This window comes from Primulina tabacum, chromosome 2 (assembly GCF_025594145.1).
Source record: "Primulina tabacum isolate GXHZ01 chromosome 2, ASM2559414v2, whole genome shotgun sequence".
Taxonomy (NCBI): Eukaryota; Viridiplantae; Streptophyta; class Magnoliopsida; order Lamiales; family Gesneriaceae; genus Primulina; species Primulina tabacum.
Window position 1 is genome coordinate 50,092,487 of NC_134551.1, and position 14,705 is coordinate 50,107,191.

Consider the following 14,705-nt stretch of genomic DNA (forward strand, 5'->3'; position numbering starts at 1 on the left):
CGTGTGTTGATGGGTTTCGACATTGTCGAAAAATAATTAGTTTTGATAGAATTCGATTTGTTAGTGATGCGGCGCAGGCTCGGTATGAATATGCCAAAATTAATAGAAACCCGATCACCGAGCGGGGATTTCGTAGACAAAGGGAGGATCGATACGTTGGGCCTCTTGTTGGGTTGGAGAGACGCAGATGGGAAAATTTGGATCTCAACCGAAAGCGGCAGTGGTATCGGTGGTACGAGAATTTATGCAAATGCGGGTGAGAGGACGGATGGCAAGGCATTTGTCCGAGGTAAACTTGTGTCATTTGATTCTAGTATAATCAATGTTTTTTTAGAAACTCCCGACGTCGATGATTCCGCCTTCCAGACTTTGGTTGCTAACCCTGATTATAGTGTGATAATCGACACCCTGTGTCATCCAGGGGCGATCTGGAAACCAGTAAGGGGGTCACCGAGTTGTTTTGATGAAAAATATCTGACGGCCGATAATACTCTTTGGTATTTATTTTTGGCAAGGAGAATGATGTCGGTCTCACACAAAAGTGAAGTAAAAAAGGAGCGGGCCGTGGTTCTATATGTTTTATCTCAGGGTTACCCAATCAATGTAGGAAAGCTTATCAATTCTCAGATTTTGATAAGCGTTCATAACAGACACATCGGGCTTTTCTTTCCCAGTATCATATCAGAGTTGTGTGCGATGGCTGGGGTTGTGTTCCGTGATAATGAAGAGTGGCTGCAACCAATGAAGCCCATTTGTGCACAGGACTTGCAGCGAAAATAAGCTAGACGACAGTTAGACTTCAGGACGGATGTGGGAGATACAGGTGGATCAAGCACCGCCGCCCCGCATCGCCCACAACCCCACAGACGGTCCCTAAACGACAAAGTAGATGAGACTCTTGCCTTCATGGCTTATCAGGAACAAGTTAACTTGAAACACAACGAACATTTCGCATATATCGAATCCATGATGTAGACAACGATGGTCCACATGGGTGTTGACCCAGGGGCCATCCCTCCATCTCCGCCGTTCATTCCTCCGTTCAATTTTCAGTATGACTATCATCCGCAAGGGAATGCATCAGGAGTGCCACCACCAGATAATGACGAGGATGAGTCGTGATCAACGATTCATAATTGGACGTCAATTATGTATTTTGATCTTATCTTCCGATTGTGTGTATTCTTCTGTTCAGATGCGAATATTTTTTATTTCACTTTTGTTTATTTGTGTTTTTTCCCTGCACTTTTATTCATCTTATCTTTCGCTTAGTAACACTATACTGTAGAAATAATAAAATTTACACGATGCAACAATGCAAAATGTACAACAATAGAAATTTTATAATTACAATTAATTAGAAAATTCATCGTCATAATTAAAATGATACAAATGGCTACCTGTTCCACAATCAGGTGGATTGCGTCTTCTCGTCCCTCTACGCAATCCTACATTTTCAGTAATAGCCTCATTTGAGTAACCTGGATAAGTGATAGGGGAAATAACATTCCTCTGTGGTCGAGTGTCATGCACAATATGTTGAGGTCCAACGTTAAGCAAATCCGCGAAACTTTGTGTGTTCGACCAATAAGGAGTCTGAAAATCCGTCTGACCAAACGAACGAAAGTCACCAAACCCTGAATCACTGAAAAAACCAGGTTGAGTATTAGAGGTTCCTGCCATATTCATTTCAGCTAACGCAATAATCGTAGAGTCTCTTGCAAACCCACTTGGTTGCCGAACCATGTCACTTCTCCATCCTAATGATGAATGATGCGAAAACGGAGAAGGTGTACTACAATTTTGTTGAACATTAGTTTCTCCAACAAAAGTAGTGTACGGATGTGGTTGAAAACCAACGACAGTAACTGCAGGTGATATGGTGCGCACAGTTATTCGATTGTACCATTGGAAGTAGTCTTCATCAGTTTGCATCGATCGTCCGTGTCGCACCCCTTTAAAAACATAGCTCAGCCTAATATTCCACAACTCAATTGAATTCCTATGATAATCTCTCCAATCGGTGTTTCGATGTCCTATTCTCGTGATATTATGCATATCGTCATTGTCGACGGCAGACCCTGGAATTGATTGTCGTCTTCCAAATTGTCGCATTACCCGATTATGACGATGCATCTCCACGATGTCAAAGCATATAAGGGAACAAACACATCGCCTTATTCTGTTGTCGTATGAATCAATAATCGTCTTCATATCTATGTCATTTTTCTTGTATACGCTCCAATTAAACTGAAAAGAAAATGTCGTTGAATATTCATTTAATCAATCAAAACAAAATAGTCTACGTTAAATCACTATTACATATTAACATTCTATAATACCTCATTATTATTCATACGATCTAGAGAATCCCTTATAATTCTTACAGAATGTGTTGGCGAATGTGTGTAACTAAATCCATATTTCCACCTACAATTATAAAAATAATAAATTACATATCAAGAAAATATACAAGATATATATGATATTACCACCATAAATTTTTAAATATTACCGTACACCATATGGAAAAAACTGGAATGAAACCATCCGGATCAACGGAGGTACAACTAATGTTAACCCATCTCGATCGGGGTTAACACATTTAATCCTGCTCAATGCCCATATCTGCTTATAATAATAAAAAACAATTAACATTTACTAAAATAGTGTGTTAAATAATCACATCACATTAATGATATCTGCTGGATATATAAAGGTCCAGCCATTGTAGTCTTCTCTATACGTGACGTGTTACACAGCTCACGGTATAGAAATGCTAAAACTGCACTACCCCAACTATAAGACTTCACGTTATCAACATCTCGTAGCAGTTGCAAAAATATTAGTCTACATGAACTTCCTTGATAATCAGGGAACATTATTCCTCCAGTAATCATTAACGCAACACAATGAGCTAAATTTCACAACATCTACATCTGAAGTTTCATCATTACAAGGTTAGATATACAATGATCATGTAGTGCAGTCATAGACAGATGAACACCTTTCAAATATTTAGATGCTGGCAAAAATCCCAACATATCCAAACATATGTGTTGTCATTCCTCAACTTTATGTGATACATCTACTCCAGTTACTGCTTCACCATCAATTGTTAGATCCCAAATGATTGAAACATCTTGTAATGTCACTGTTGCTTCACCACATGTAAAATGAAACGTGTGTGTCTCGCGTCGCCAACGTTCAACAAGCGCAGTAATCAAATGATTATCAAGAACTTGTGACCCACATTCTAAAACTTCATAAAAACCCATATAATTTAAATATGCTAGTACACGCCTGTGTAAGTAATTATCAGTATATAACTTCCAAATCAAATTGTCTGACCTCTTCACTTTGACAATATCATCAACGGTTAACGAAGACACTCTTGATGACATATGTGTCGCTTGTAAATAGAGGACACTGGGATCTTCTGGATTTCGATTATCTGCCATTCTGAAATATGCCGTAGATCTTCTCAACTTCGTCTAAAAAAAATTTTCTGCGAGGAATTGAGAAACCGAGAAATGGGAGAACTAGAGGGCAAAGATAAGAGGAGGAAAGAGGAGGAGAAGGAAAAGAAGAAGGAATCGCACATAGATAAGGATTGGACGAATGGGAGAGTGCCGCGTGGGAGGTGGAGGACCGTCCGCGCTTGGTAAGCGCGGATTGCCTTAGTTTTGCAAATTTTTTTTCTTACATTATTTTTGAAAAAAGATTAAAATTTACATTATTTTTAAAAAAAACCCAATACTCTTAGCATAAAAAGTAACACTTTTTATGGATGACCCGAATAAGATATCTGTCTCACAAAATACGACCCGTGAGACCGTCTCACACAAGTTTTTGCTTTATATAATTATCTAAAATTCAAAAGTTTTGATAAATATTAAAGAAAATATTTTAGTAGTTTCCAAGTTTTTGAAAAATAGATATGATAATGGTAAAGGAATACACAAATTTACTAAAATAGATTTTATAACATTGTTAAATGAAAATAAAATACTTCGATAATTTTAGAGAGATCTTGTTTGTATTTTAATAAATTCACTAAGACATCATAATCAATTACTCTATTCGACTCATCTCATGGATATAAACTTGTGAAACAGTCTCATAATAGACATGCTCGATTAAAAAAGGCGGAACATAATAAAATCTTAAGAATAAAAAAAATTATATTTTAGTCAGCAAAAAAATAAATAGAAACAGCCCAATGCTTTTCTAAAAAACAAGTGCTTTCAAAATGCTGAGCAGCTTGCATTTCGTTTGCAGCGATTCATATATATTTTTAATTCAAACGCAAATCCTTAAACCCCTTAGATTTCGTTTGGTACGTTTGATAGTATAAGTAAATGATTAATAATTAGAGTGATTAAAAAATGATATATATTGATTAATAGTATGGTGGGATAAATAGCATGGTGTTTGGTATGATTTTAAAATGATAGATTAATTTTTTAAATTTTATTGTAATGACCAAAATGCCCCAAATGCTAATTAAATATATATTTTTAAAATAATTGGATAGATAATTAAATATTTAAAATTATAATTTATATTTATTAAAATTAATTTAAATATATTTATTAGAAATAAATTTGTAAATATGCATTTACTTTAATAATTAAAATAACAATAATATTTTGAATATTAATGTTAAATAAAATTTTAGTAATGATTACAATATTATTGTTTTTTTTTTAAATAATTATAAATATTTTTAAAATAATTTGATAAATAATTAAATATTTATAATTAATAATTAAAATATTAGTAATATTTTGAATATTAATTTTAATATTAAATAAAGTTTATTGATATTATAATATTATTGTTTTTTTAAAATATTTATAAATATTTTTAAAATAATTAAATAGATAATTAAATATTTATAATTATAATTTATGTTTATTAAAATTAATTTAAATATATTTATTAGAAATATATTTGAACATATTACGGTAATCATTAAACACAATAAATTAGAATTTAATAAATATTTATTTTCATAAGAGATAAGAGGATAAAAATGTAATTTGTAGTGTGTTGATAACTTATCCCACTTAATTTGTTAGATTAATAATCAAATAATTAATCATAAAATTAGGTCTTAAACCGGGTCAAAATGATTATTAATATATCTTAAAATTTTAACCAAACATTAGATAAGTATGTGATTATTCATCTATCCTTATTTAATCACATCAACTAAACACACCCTTATGTATGTGATGAGTTATCCGCGTACGATATCTCATCCTTTTTCTCTCATACCACTGTAATAATAACTCAAGAGTATCAATCTGAAACCTTAAAATCCCAAGTTAATTTTATGGAATTGATGATTTAAAAAATGAATAAACGAGGCATGCGTTTGCAACCGTTTCGTAGCTGTGGAGAGAAATGGGCAAGCACTGATAGTAACGTTAACGTTTTGTAGTCTTTGTTATGAAAATTATTTCCAGAATTTTATCTAAGCAAATGATGTGATCCGGGTGAATTGGGTGAGTTGAGTTGGGGCAATACATCGAATCTGATAAGACTTTTGTTTGAAGGGAAAAATGAGCAAAGATATATATCTTGAGATAAGAATATATCACTGTGGTATGACTGCAATCGTGTCCTGCAAACAAGAAGATGAACTTGTGAATGTGTGCCGGAAGAGTGTCTGGCGTGGCCACTCCGATGCTTGAGTTAGCAGGTGAAATATGAAGAGAACCAGTGTAGAGAAATAAATGCTACTGGTGTGTATATGTCAATATATCTGAATGAAATAAATGCAAAGCAAACCTGCTATTTATAGAAAGGAAGATGATTTTTTCTTGTTTTCAGTGTCTACTTACCACTTGTAGCCGTCACCTACTTGTTGTCATGTGATGTCATCTTGACTTTTTATCACGTCAAATCAGCAAGATTTTGTCAGGTACGCTTATCGAGAGAATATATTATCTGCTTTCGCATTCGAGTGCATTAATGCTATTACCGAGGCATCCCGGATAGAGAGTCATCACCCGGGAATTTGCCCGAGAGCTCGGGCCTCTGATTGCACGTTAAATAATGTCTCGGGCACTATCTTATCCGGCTAATCATGAGCTTCTTCTGTAAGCTTACCCTGATCCACATCATCCATTTATTATCTCGAGTCATTTATGACCCGAACCCTTCCAGAGCATCAGCAAAGATTATGGACAGAAGAAAACAATCATAGTATAAAATAATAAATTGTGATTCAATTTATTTGTCGACCCAAGTACAGTTCAATATTAAGGAATGAGACCAAGTCAAGTGGAAAAATATATAAAGCCAAGCGTACAAGCATCGATCTATGCAATGGAAATGTCAAACAAGAAAGCACGCAACGGACACCATCATCTCTCCGCAATTTCACATTCAATCTGGTTTTTAGCATAAATGTCTAGTTTTTGTCTAGTACTACATCCCCCAAAGATTTTGGTAATTCCCATATTTGTAGAAAAGCCTTTTTGTCCTTGGCATTTGAATTGGTTCCTTTTGCTATTTGATTTTGTAATTCCAGTAATTTCTTCAACCATATATTCAGTCACTTTATAATTATCATTTCTATCCCTCGAGTTAATAAGATTATTGCATCCATCGAACCAACTGGGTCCCTTTTGTTATTCCTAATCGGTTCAATTCAAAACGTCGATATAACATTTTTGTGTACCACCCATTCATTAATCAAAAATGTTACAAAAAATGTCGCAAACGATTTTTTTTCCTCATACAAAGAGACAAGTCTACGCCAAGTTCTTGTATATCAAGCCAGCAAGATTGTCCCAAACATGGGCGGAGCCATGTGTTATTCCACGCTTGATTTTTTCTCTATTTTTTATATATAAAATTTTGTCTCATTTTTTAAACCGTCCGGAGACTTCGTTTATCAATATTAGCTCAACTTTATCTTTAAAAATTTTAATTCAGATAGAAATAATAACATGACTCTGCCACTTATCCCAAAAAAATGTTATTAAAAAAACTAAATAATCATGGTGCAGCAGTACTAAAAAGGAATTCATATGTATATCCACATGCTGTGGCAAAATGATGGAATGAATACGGCTTTAAAAAAGTCTTCGGATTCTCATTAATCTCAACCGTGTAAATCAGTCAAGTCTTTCGAAGATTGAACTTTTGATAAATTCCTCTCTTTTTTATCAATAATTGTCACTTAGTAGGGTTAAAAATAAATAAAAAAATTCCAAAGTGCTTGCACCGTCCAGTTTTGGTCGTCCCTACTCAAAACAATACATGAAAGGGAAATAACATAGCACAAGAAACCAAATTCTTGCTCCTTTCGTTGCCTCTGGTGGGGGAAATTTCGCAGAATTCGTAAACATGGTGCACTTGTCGGTTCCCCATTGGCGGTCAAGATTTCTAAATCCCTTGACTGGGAGTACTCATTGGTTCCGATATCACCATTAATCAAAGATAAGGCTCTCAGAAGTCGTTGCATCAAGTCGTGGAGCCGAAATTTGCACAGTGGTTCTTACACTGTATGGACGACCATTCAATTCAACTAAGTTCGATTCAAACTTACTCCTATAATCTTCAAAACGTTTAGGCAAAAAAAAGGAACATGTCCATTTCCACTCACTTTAATAAAAATTTCGTTAATTTCATTTAACATGTCGCGCGTTGTTTTGGCTGGCATTTCATTGATTTATGTATCGTTTATTCTTGTCACCAATCTGTGCGGGAGAGCATGCCGTACGCTCCTCGGTCGGCGCTCGGGGAGCTGTTTAACATTTCGATAAAAGCTGGAATGTATCTTCTTCTATTGCCGGTGGATTTAGTATTGAACCAATTGACGCACAATTTGCTGCACTTGACTCGATTTCTAAATTTAAAAAAATTTATTTATTTTTTAATCGAGAACATACATACAAATACCGTTTTAGATTAAAATATTATGATTTTTTTATTATATAAGGAAATAAAAACATGGCTCCAATATACTTCATTTATATAATTAAATTTAATTTGCATGAATTTCCGACAAGTATAATATATAGTACCACCAATTAATTAGCAAAAATAAATTAAACAAGAGCAGGAAATTTCTGAGAACGTAATAACAAAAAACTGCGGAACAGATCGCCGAGTCACATTTAAAAAACGAGTAGGTCTCTTGTGAGACGGTCTCACGGATTTTTATCTGTGAGACGGGTCAACCCCACCGATATTCACAATAAAAAGTAATATTTTTAGCATAAAAAGTAATACTTTTTCATGGATGACCCAAATAAGAGATCTATCTCACAAAATACGATCCGTTAGACCGTCTCACACAAATTTTTATTAACAGCGTGTAGCTTACTCGTTTTTTGAATTATAAAGATAAAAGTTAATTGAGTGTGATAGAATCAAGTGGGGAGAGAGAGAGAGAGATGCAAGTTGTGTACTCTTCTGCCATTTGACGGCACTAAGGTACAACTCATGGAGCAGCAACGATCTAAATGTATTTTTATAAGTGCTCAAATTTTTGAGTGCTATTTACTTTCAGCGATAGGTCTGAAAAAACATTTAAAAATATCAAATTTGTAGTTATCTACATTATCTGTTAGGATAGAAAATAATACTAAGTTTTTGATATATTGAGGTTTTTATATTAAAAAATATCGAATTTATCAAAATTTTTGATAATATATGATATCGATATTGAAATTTTCGATACGATAAAGATATAAAATTTGAAATTCTTCGGTATATGTCAAATACCAAAATAATATAGATAAATTAAAAAAATATAAAAATATTTTTTAATAATAAAGTTATTTTTTTAAAAAAAATAATATGATATATTTTTTTCTGTATAAAACAAGATATACCGATATTGTATCAAAAACTCAGTATACTACAATATTTCAATATAATATGTATGTTAATTATACGCATGTCGAAATTTTCGCTACGATACCGATGTAAATATTTTTAATACTGTAATTTTCAATACGGTATGCATTTTTTGACATGACAGAGTACGATATACCACGTCTAATTACATCTAAAGGAAATGGACTAGCTAATGTATAAAACTTTCCTTATGATATATTATTAATCAGAAACATTTTATACATGATCACGAACCTTTTTCAAATATCAATTATTAAATGTATTTTCATATTTGTTTAAATTTATTGAGGCAAAAAACTTAATAAAAACTAAATTTAATAATCCAAACTTAGATTTTGTAAGTAATATGAGCTTAATTGAAAATAAGAAGATAAAAATGAACAAATACCATATCTACACCAACAATTAAATTTTTTTATTTTTTCACAAAAACTAAATATTTAGTATTTTAAAATTTTGAAATTATTTTTTATTATATACAAATAAAATATAAATTAACTTAAAGTTTATCCCAAGTTTTAATAGGAGTGCATAAAATTTGGCCAATTTTATTCTATAAAATACATTAACAAATGGGTTGCGCGAAATTTTAATTTACCAAAATTTTATCAATCTTACACAACAATTAAAATATATATATATATATATATATATATATATATATATATATATATATATATATATATATATTATAGAATTAAAAGCTTGGTATTATGTTTTTTAAAATAACTTTATTATAATTTTTTAATATATATTATATTATTATATTTAATATTTTTAAATTTACAGCACGTCAGTCTTTTGCCAACTAAATAAAATATAATTGAATTTATAGCAATTTTATAGAATTAATTAGTTATTGCTCAAAATTTTAATTCTAATAATGAAAATGTTAAACTAAATAATTTAAATACGTGCAATATAAATACTTATTTTAAAACTTTGATATATGTGTCATATTTAAATTTATTAAATAAATAAGCATAATTTTTTTATAAAAAAAATCGAACTTATTACACTACAAGAAATTTGTCATTCAACAACACATATACGACAAAAACCGTTGTATTCGTATGACATTTTTTAAAGCAAAAGACAATGGTTTTCTAAAAACAGACAACAGTATTTTTAGAAAATCGTTGTCGATTGTCCAAAAAAACACGCTAATAGACATCTTCGAGCGTTTTTTTAAGGTCAACGAAAACGGTAATTAGCGACGGTTTGCATGATTTTCGTCGCTAATTTTAGCGAAGGTTTGTGAAATGTCAAAAAGTCGTCGCAAATGTTGAACGCACTTTCAACAACACCCTCAGTTACAACAGTTTTTAAATGGCTTATCTGTTGTCGTTTTGCGTTTTTGTAGTAGTGTTAGATTGGTTCAATCAATTATTGAAATCAAATTAAACTTACGAGTAGGTCTCTTGTGAGACGGTCTCACGAATTTTTATTTATGAGACGGGTCAACCCTACCGATATTCACAATAAAAAATAATACTCTTAGCATAAAAAGTAATATTTTTTCATGGATGACTCAAATAAGAGATATGTCTCACAAAATACGACCCGTGAGACCGTCTCACATAAGTTTTTGCCTAAACTTATATGTTCTATCAAATTTTAAGGGGAATTTTAAATTATTTTAATTAAAAAGATGAGTTTATTATTGTTAATATTTTATAAGACACAAATTATTATTAAATCTTAAGATATAATTATTATAATAGTCAAAGTGAAAACAATGTAGGCTAGTAACTAGATAATCTTTTCGGGTAGTGCATGAATATGAAGTCGCAACTTCGTCTTCAATTCTATTATGGGACCCCATAGTTACATATACATATACATATAATGGACATCTGTTTGTTCTAACATCTGATGCTACCTCCCCACTCGTCGGCTTACGAGAAAAGATGTCATTCCAAAACGTCACACAATTCCCTTTTACGAATTTTCAAACGAATTAATCATGATTTCCTCAACTTTACCAAATATGGTATATATATAGCTCTTACTCACAAATGTTTTCACCCATTATTATAACATTTACATCATAGAAATTAATGGGAAAGCCTAAGGTTAGCTCATGTTCTCACATTCATGGTGCTGCTCCAAAAATTGAAAGGAAAGTGATAGAGAAGAATAGGAGAAATCTACTCAAGAATCTTTACTCTCGTCTCTTCTCTCTTCTTCCCACTAATCATACTTCCAGGGTACAATTTCTCCTTGCTTGGTTTATTTTCTTTATGATATTCATCATGTATAATACATACAATAATATGATCTCACGTGGATTCCCTAAATGGAGGAGTAGGTGTGATATATAGGTTTAAATGACTGTGATTGAATGAATATTGCAGGAAGCGTTGCCACTGCCGGATCAAATAGATGAAGCCGTGAAATATATAGTAAGCATGAAGTCGAAGCTTGAAAATATGACGCAGAAGAAGGAATCCCTATTGCGTCGAGCAAACATTAGAACACCCGAATTGAGCCTCACAACCGATCATCAACCAACTTCAACACGTCTTGTTGAAGTTCAAGATATGGGACCGAATATGGATGTCATTTTAACAAGTGGGCTGGCAGATTACTCCATGTTTCTTGCCATCATCCATAATTTGCTTCATCGAAATGGAGTGGAAGTTGCAAACGCTAACTTTTCAGTGCATGGTAGCTCAACTATTCATGTTCACCGTGACAAGGTGATTATCACAGTCGAACCATTTGGGCGAAAATATGTCTTTCTTATTCAAATCTACTTTATGTAATTTCAAGCGCCTAAGGTACCTGACTCACTGTAAATATGCAGGTCCAGAAGTCCAATTCGAGTTATGGAGGGGCAACAACGTCAGGAGGGCTGAAGGAACTGATAGGTGGGAGTAGTAGCAGTGAAGTGGTGGAATCACAACTAAATGTATGTGACTATGGTATAGAATCCAATTTATGGGAGTACTTGTGGAGTACTTGTGTCTCCCAGAAGCATTCCCGCCAGCAGAAATTTAATTAGGGTTCTAAATAATAATAATTTTTTTAAAAAAACAAGAAACTCTCCATACGTATGCAACTCTTTGCTAGATCCTTCTCTTTTGCGAGCATGTAATCACAAAAATATAATTTTTATTTTAACAATATATAATCTATTCTTTGGCCAGTTATTATGGATTATCAAGATTATTAAGCATATCGTATGTTCGTTTTCCTTGTAAAATATACATTCAAAGAGTCGATCGTACTATGTAAAGAAGCAAGAATGAATATTGTTAACCTGGGAGATCATAGATTTCAAAATAAATAAAATATCTAACAATATCATAAATGTTTTATATGTGCATCATAAAATAACAGAATCCTTTTGGAAAAAGATAAAACATCGAAATTGTAGAATGAATGACTATTTCATGCTGCGAGATTTGTTGAAAATATGTTTGGATGGAAGAGAACTAAAAATGAGCTAAGTTTTAGTTAAGTTTCGAGGATTGTTTCCCACGAAGAAACCAAATAGATGGTGAAGTTTTGGAAACATATATATGCGTAATTATGAGCAATTAAATAGTTGGTAGAGTGTTTAATACATGAGAAGCTACATAGGCCGAACAACTGAATTCTGATTTTGGTGAAAACTAGCTAACAAGTTGCATTTGTTCGGTAATAATCGATAGGAACTTTATGTTATATTCGTTATTATAAATATTCGATTAGAAATTGTTTTGTTACACGACACTTGGCTGCCACAATCCTATTATATTATATATGTGTGTGTGTGTATTGCGGAAGAAATCAAGAGCTCAGGCGTAAAGCCTTTTTCATTCAATTATGAACTTTGGAAGAATGATTGATACAGAAAAACAGAAAAACTTCAGTCATTTATACATTGTTATACGTAACTATCTATCATATAACCGTCTTCTAACTACCTCTAACTAATAGTATCTGGTATCTCATATTTAATCTCTAATACCCCCCGTCAAGATGGACGATATATGTTCTTTACGGACATCTTGGAGAGGAAACTAGATATTGTTGTGGAAGGTAACGGCTTTGTGAACATGTCCGCAAGTTGGAGACTTGAGCGCACATGAAATAATTTGATCGAACCATCAGATATCTTGTTTCGAATGAAATGACAGTCAACTTCTATATGCTTGGTACGTTCGTGAAAGATAGGATTGTGTGCAATGTGTATAGCCGATTGATTGTCGCAGAATATAGTGGCTGATGTATTAGGTACCATGTCGAAATCACGTAACAATTGTTGAAGCCAAACAATTTCACTGGTGGTACTGGCTAATGCTCGGTATTCGGCCTCGGTTGAAGACCGAGAAATGGTGGCTTGCTTTTTAGATTTCCATGATACTAAGGCATCACCAAGAAAGACACAATATCCGGTAACTGATTTTCTTGTGTCAACGCACGAAGCCCAATCAGCATCCGAAAAAGCTCGTAATTGAAGAGATGAAGACGTTGGAAAGAAGATGCCTTGACCAGGAGCTGATTTGAGATATTGTAATAGATGTTGAACAGCCTGCAAATGCGGTGTAAGTGGCTTTGAAACAAACTGACTTAGTTTGTGTACTGCAAACACAATGTCAGGCCTTGATAATGTGAGATAAAGAAGCCTTTCGATTAGGCGACGATATTGAGATATGTCCTCAAGTGGCTGACCATCAGTAGTGTTAAGGTTCGAGCGAGGTTCCATTGGCGTATGTAGTGGTTTACTAGCCAATAAACCAGCATCTTCTAGTAATTGCAGCGTGTAGTGACGCTGTGAAAGGCAAATCCCTTGCTGAGTGCGAGCGATTTCCAGTCCAAGAAAATATTTGAGTGAGCCTAAGTCTTTGAGTTTGAACTGACTTTGAAGGAAAGTTTTTAAGGAGTGTATGACTTGCTGTGATGGTCCAGCAATGATAATATCATCGACGTATACAAGTAAGGCAACAAAAGAAGAGCCTGACCCTTTTGTGAATAACGTGTTGTCAGAATGAGATTGAGAGAATCCATGCTGAAGTAAAGCTTGAGAGAACTTAGAATACCATTGACGAGAAGCTTGACGGAGACCATAAATTGATTTATGAAGTTTACATACAAGTTTGGATGGGTCAGTGCCTTGGGGAACTCGTTTAGCATAGCCAAGGGGCATATCCATGTAAACTTCTTCCAAGAGATCGCCATTAAGAAACGCATTATTCACATCTAGCTGGGCAAGTTGCCAATGTTGGCTGGCAGCAAGTGCCAGGAGTACTTTGACAGTGGTTAATTTTGCCACCGGGGAAAACATCTCAAAGAAATCAACGCCCTCCTCTTGTGTGTAACCTTTGGCAACAAGGCGTGCTTTGTGTCGATCTACGGAGCCATCGGATGTATATTTGATTTTGTATACCCAACGACATCCGATCGAGTGCTTACCCGGAGGTAGAGAGATCACTGTCCATGTGTTGTTGAATTCCATGGCATCAAGTTCAGCAGTCATTGCATCTCGCCATTGAGGAAATTTGACAGCTTGATGGTAGAATTGAAGCTCGAAATGTGAGGAAACATTGAGCACTAGATTTCGATATGACTGAGATAGAAAGTCATACGAGACATGATCACTCAAAGGATAGGGACATTTGGAGCGTGCTGGTGCTGACTGGTGCAACAAATTGCAATGATAGTCACGAAGATAAGATGGTGGGTTCGTGACTCTGGAGGAAGTCCGAGTACTAATGTTTGTTTGATGATCAGTGAGCGATGTATGCACCTGGTCATAGTCAGGGACTGTCAAAGGAGTGATATCAGCACATGAAGGAGCATTATCGATGCATGATGTATCTGATGGCTGTGGC

At 33.7% G+C, this 14,705-nt stretch overlaps 2 protein-coding genes across 2 annotated transcripts; one reads left to right on the forward strand and one right to left on the reverse strand.

Moving 5' to 3' along the window:
* Positions 1 to 1,350: 1,350 nt before the first annotated feature.
* LOC142537838 (uncharacterized) lies at positions 1,351 to 3,461 on the reverse strand. The gene is made up of 4 exons (XM_075643323.1): positions 3,352 to 3,461; positions 2,516 to 2,611; positions 2,343 to 2,430; positions 1,351 to 2,250 (listed from the first exon to the last, which is right to left on the reverse strand). Exons 1-4 carry the CDS (start codon positions 3,459 to 3,461, stop codon positions 1,354 to 1,356), a joined length of 1,191 nt encoding a protein of 396 aa, XP_075499438.1. The 3' UTR covers positions 1,351 to 1,353.
* A 7,436-nt stretch (positions 3,462 to 10,897) lies between these two features.
* LOC142538016 (transcription factor bHLH162-like) lies at positions 10,898 to 12,052 on the forward strand. Its single transcript, XM_075643462.1, has 3 exons — positions 10,898 to 11,093; positions 11,241 to 11,585; positions 11,693 to 12,052. Exons 1-3 carry the CDS (start codon positions 10,944 to 10,946, stop codon positions 11,888 to 11,890), a joined length of 693 nt encoding a protein of 230 aa, XP_075499577.1. The 5' UTR covers positions 10,898 to 10,943; the 3' UTR covers positions 11,891 to 12,052.
* The last annotated feature ends 2,653 nt before the right edge of the window (positions 12,053 to 14,705 follow it).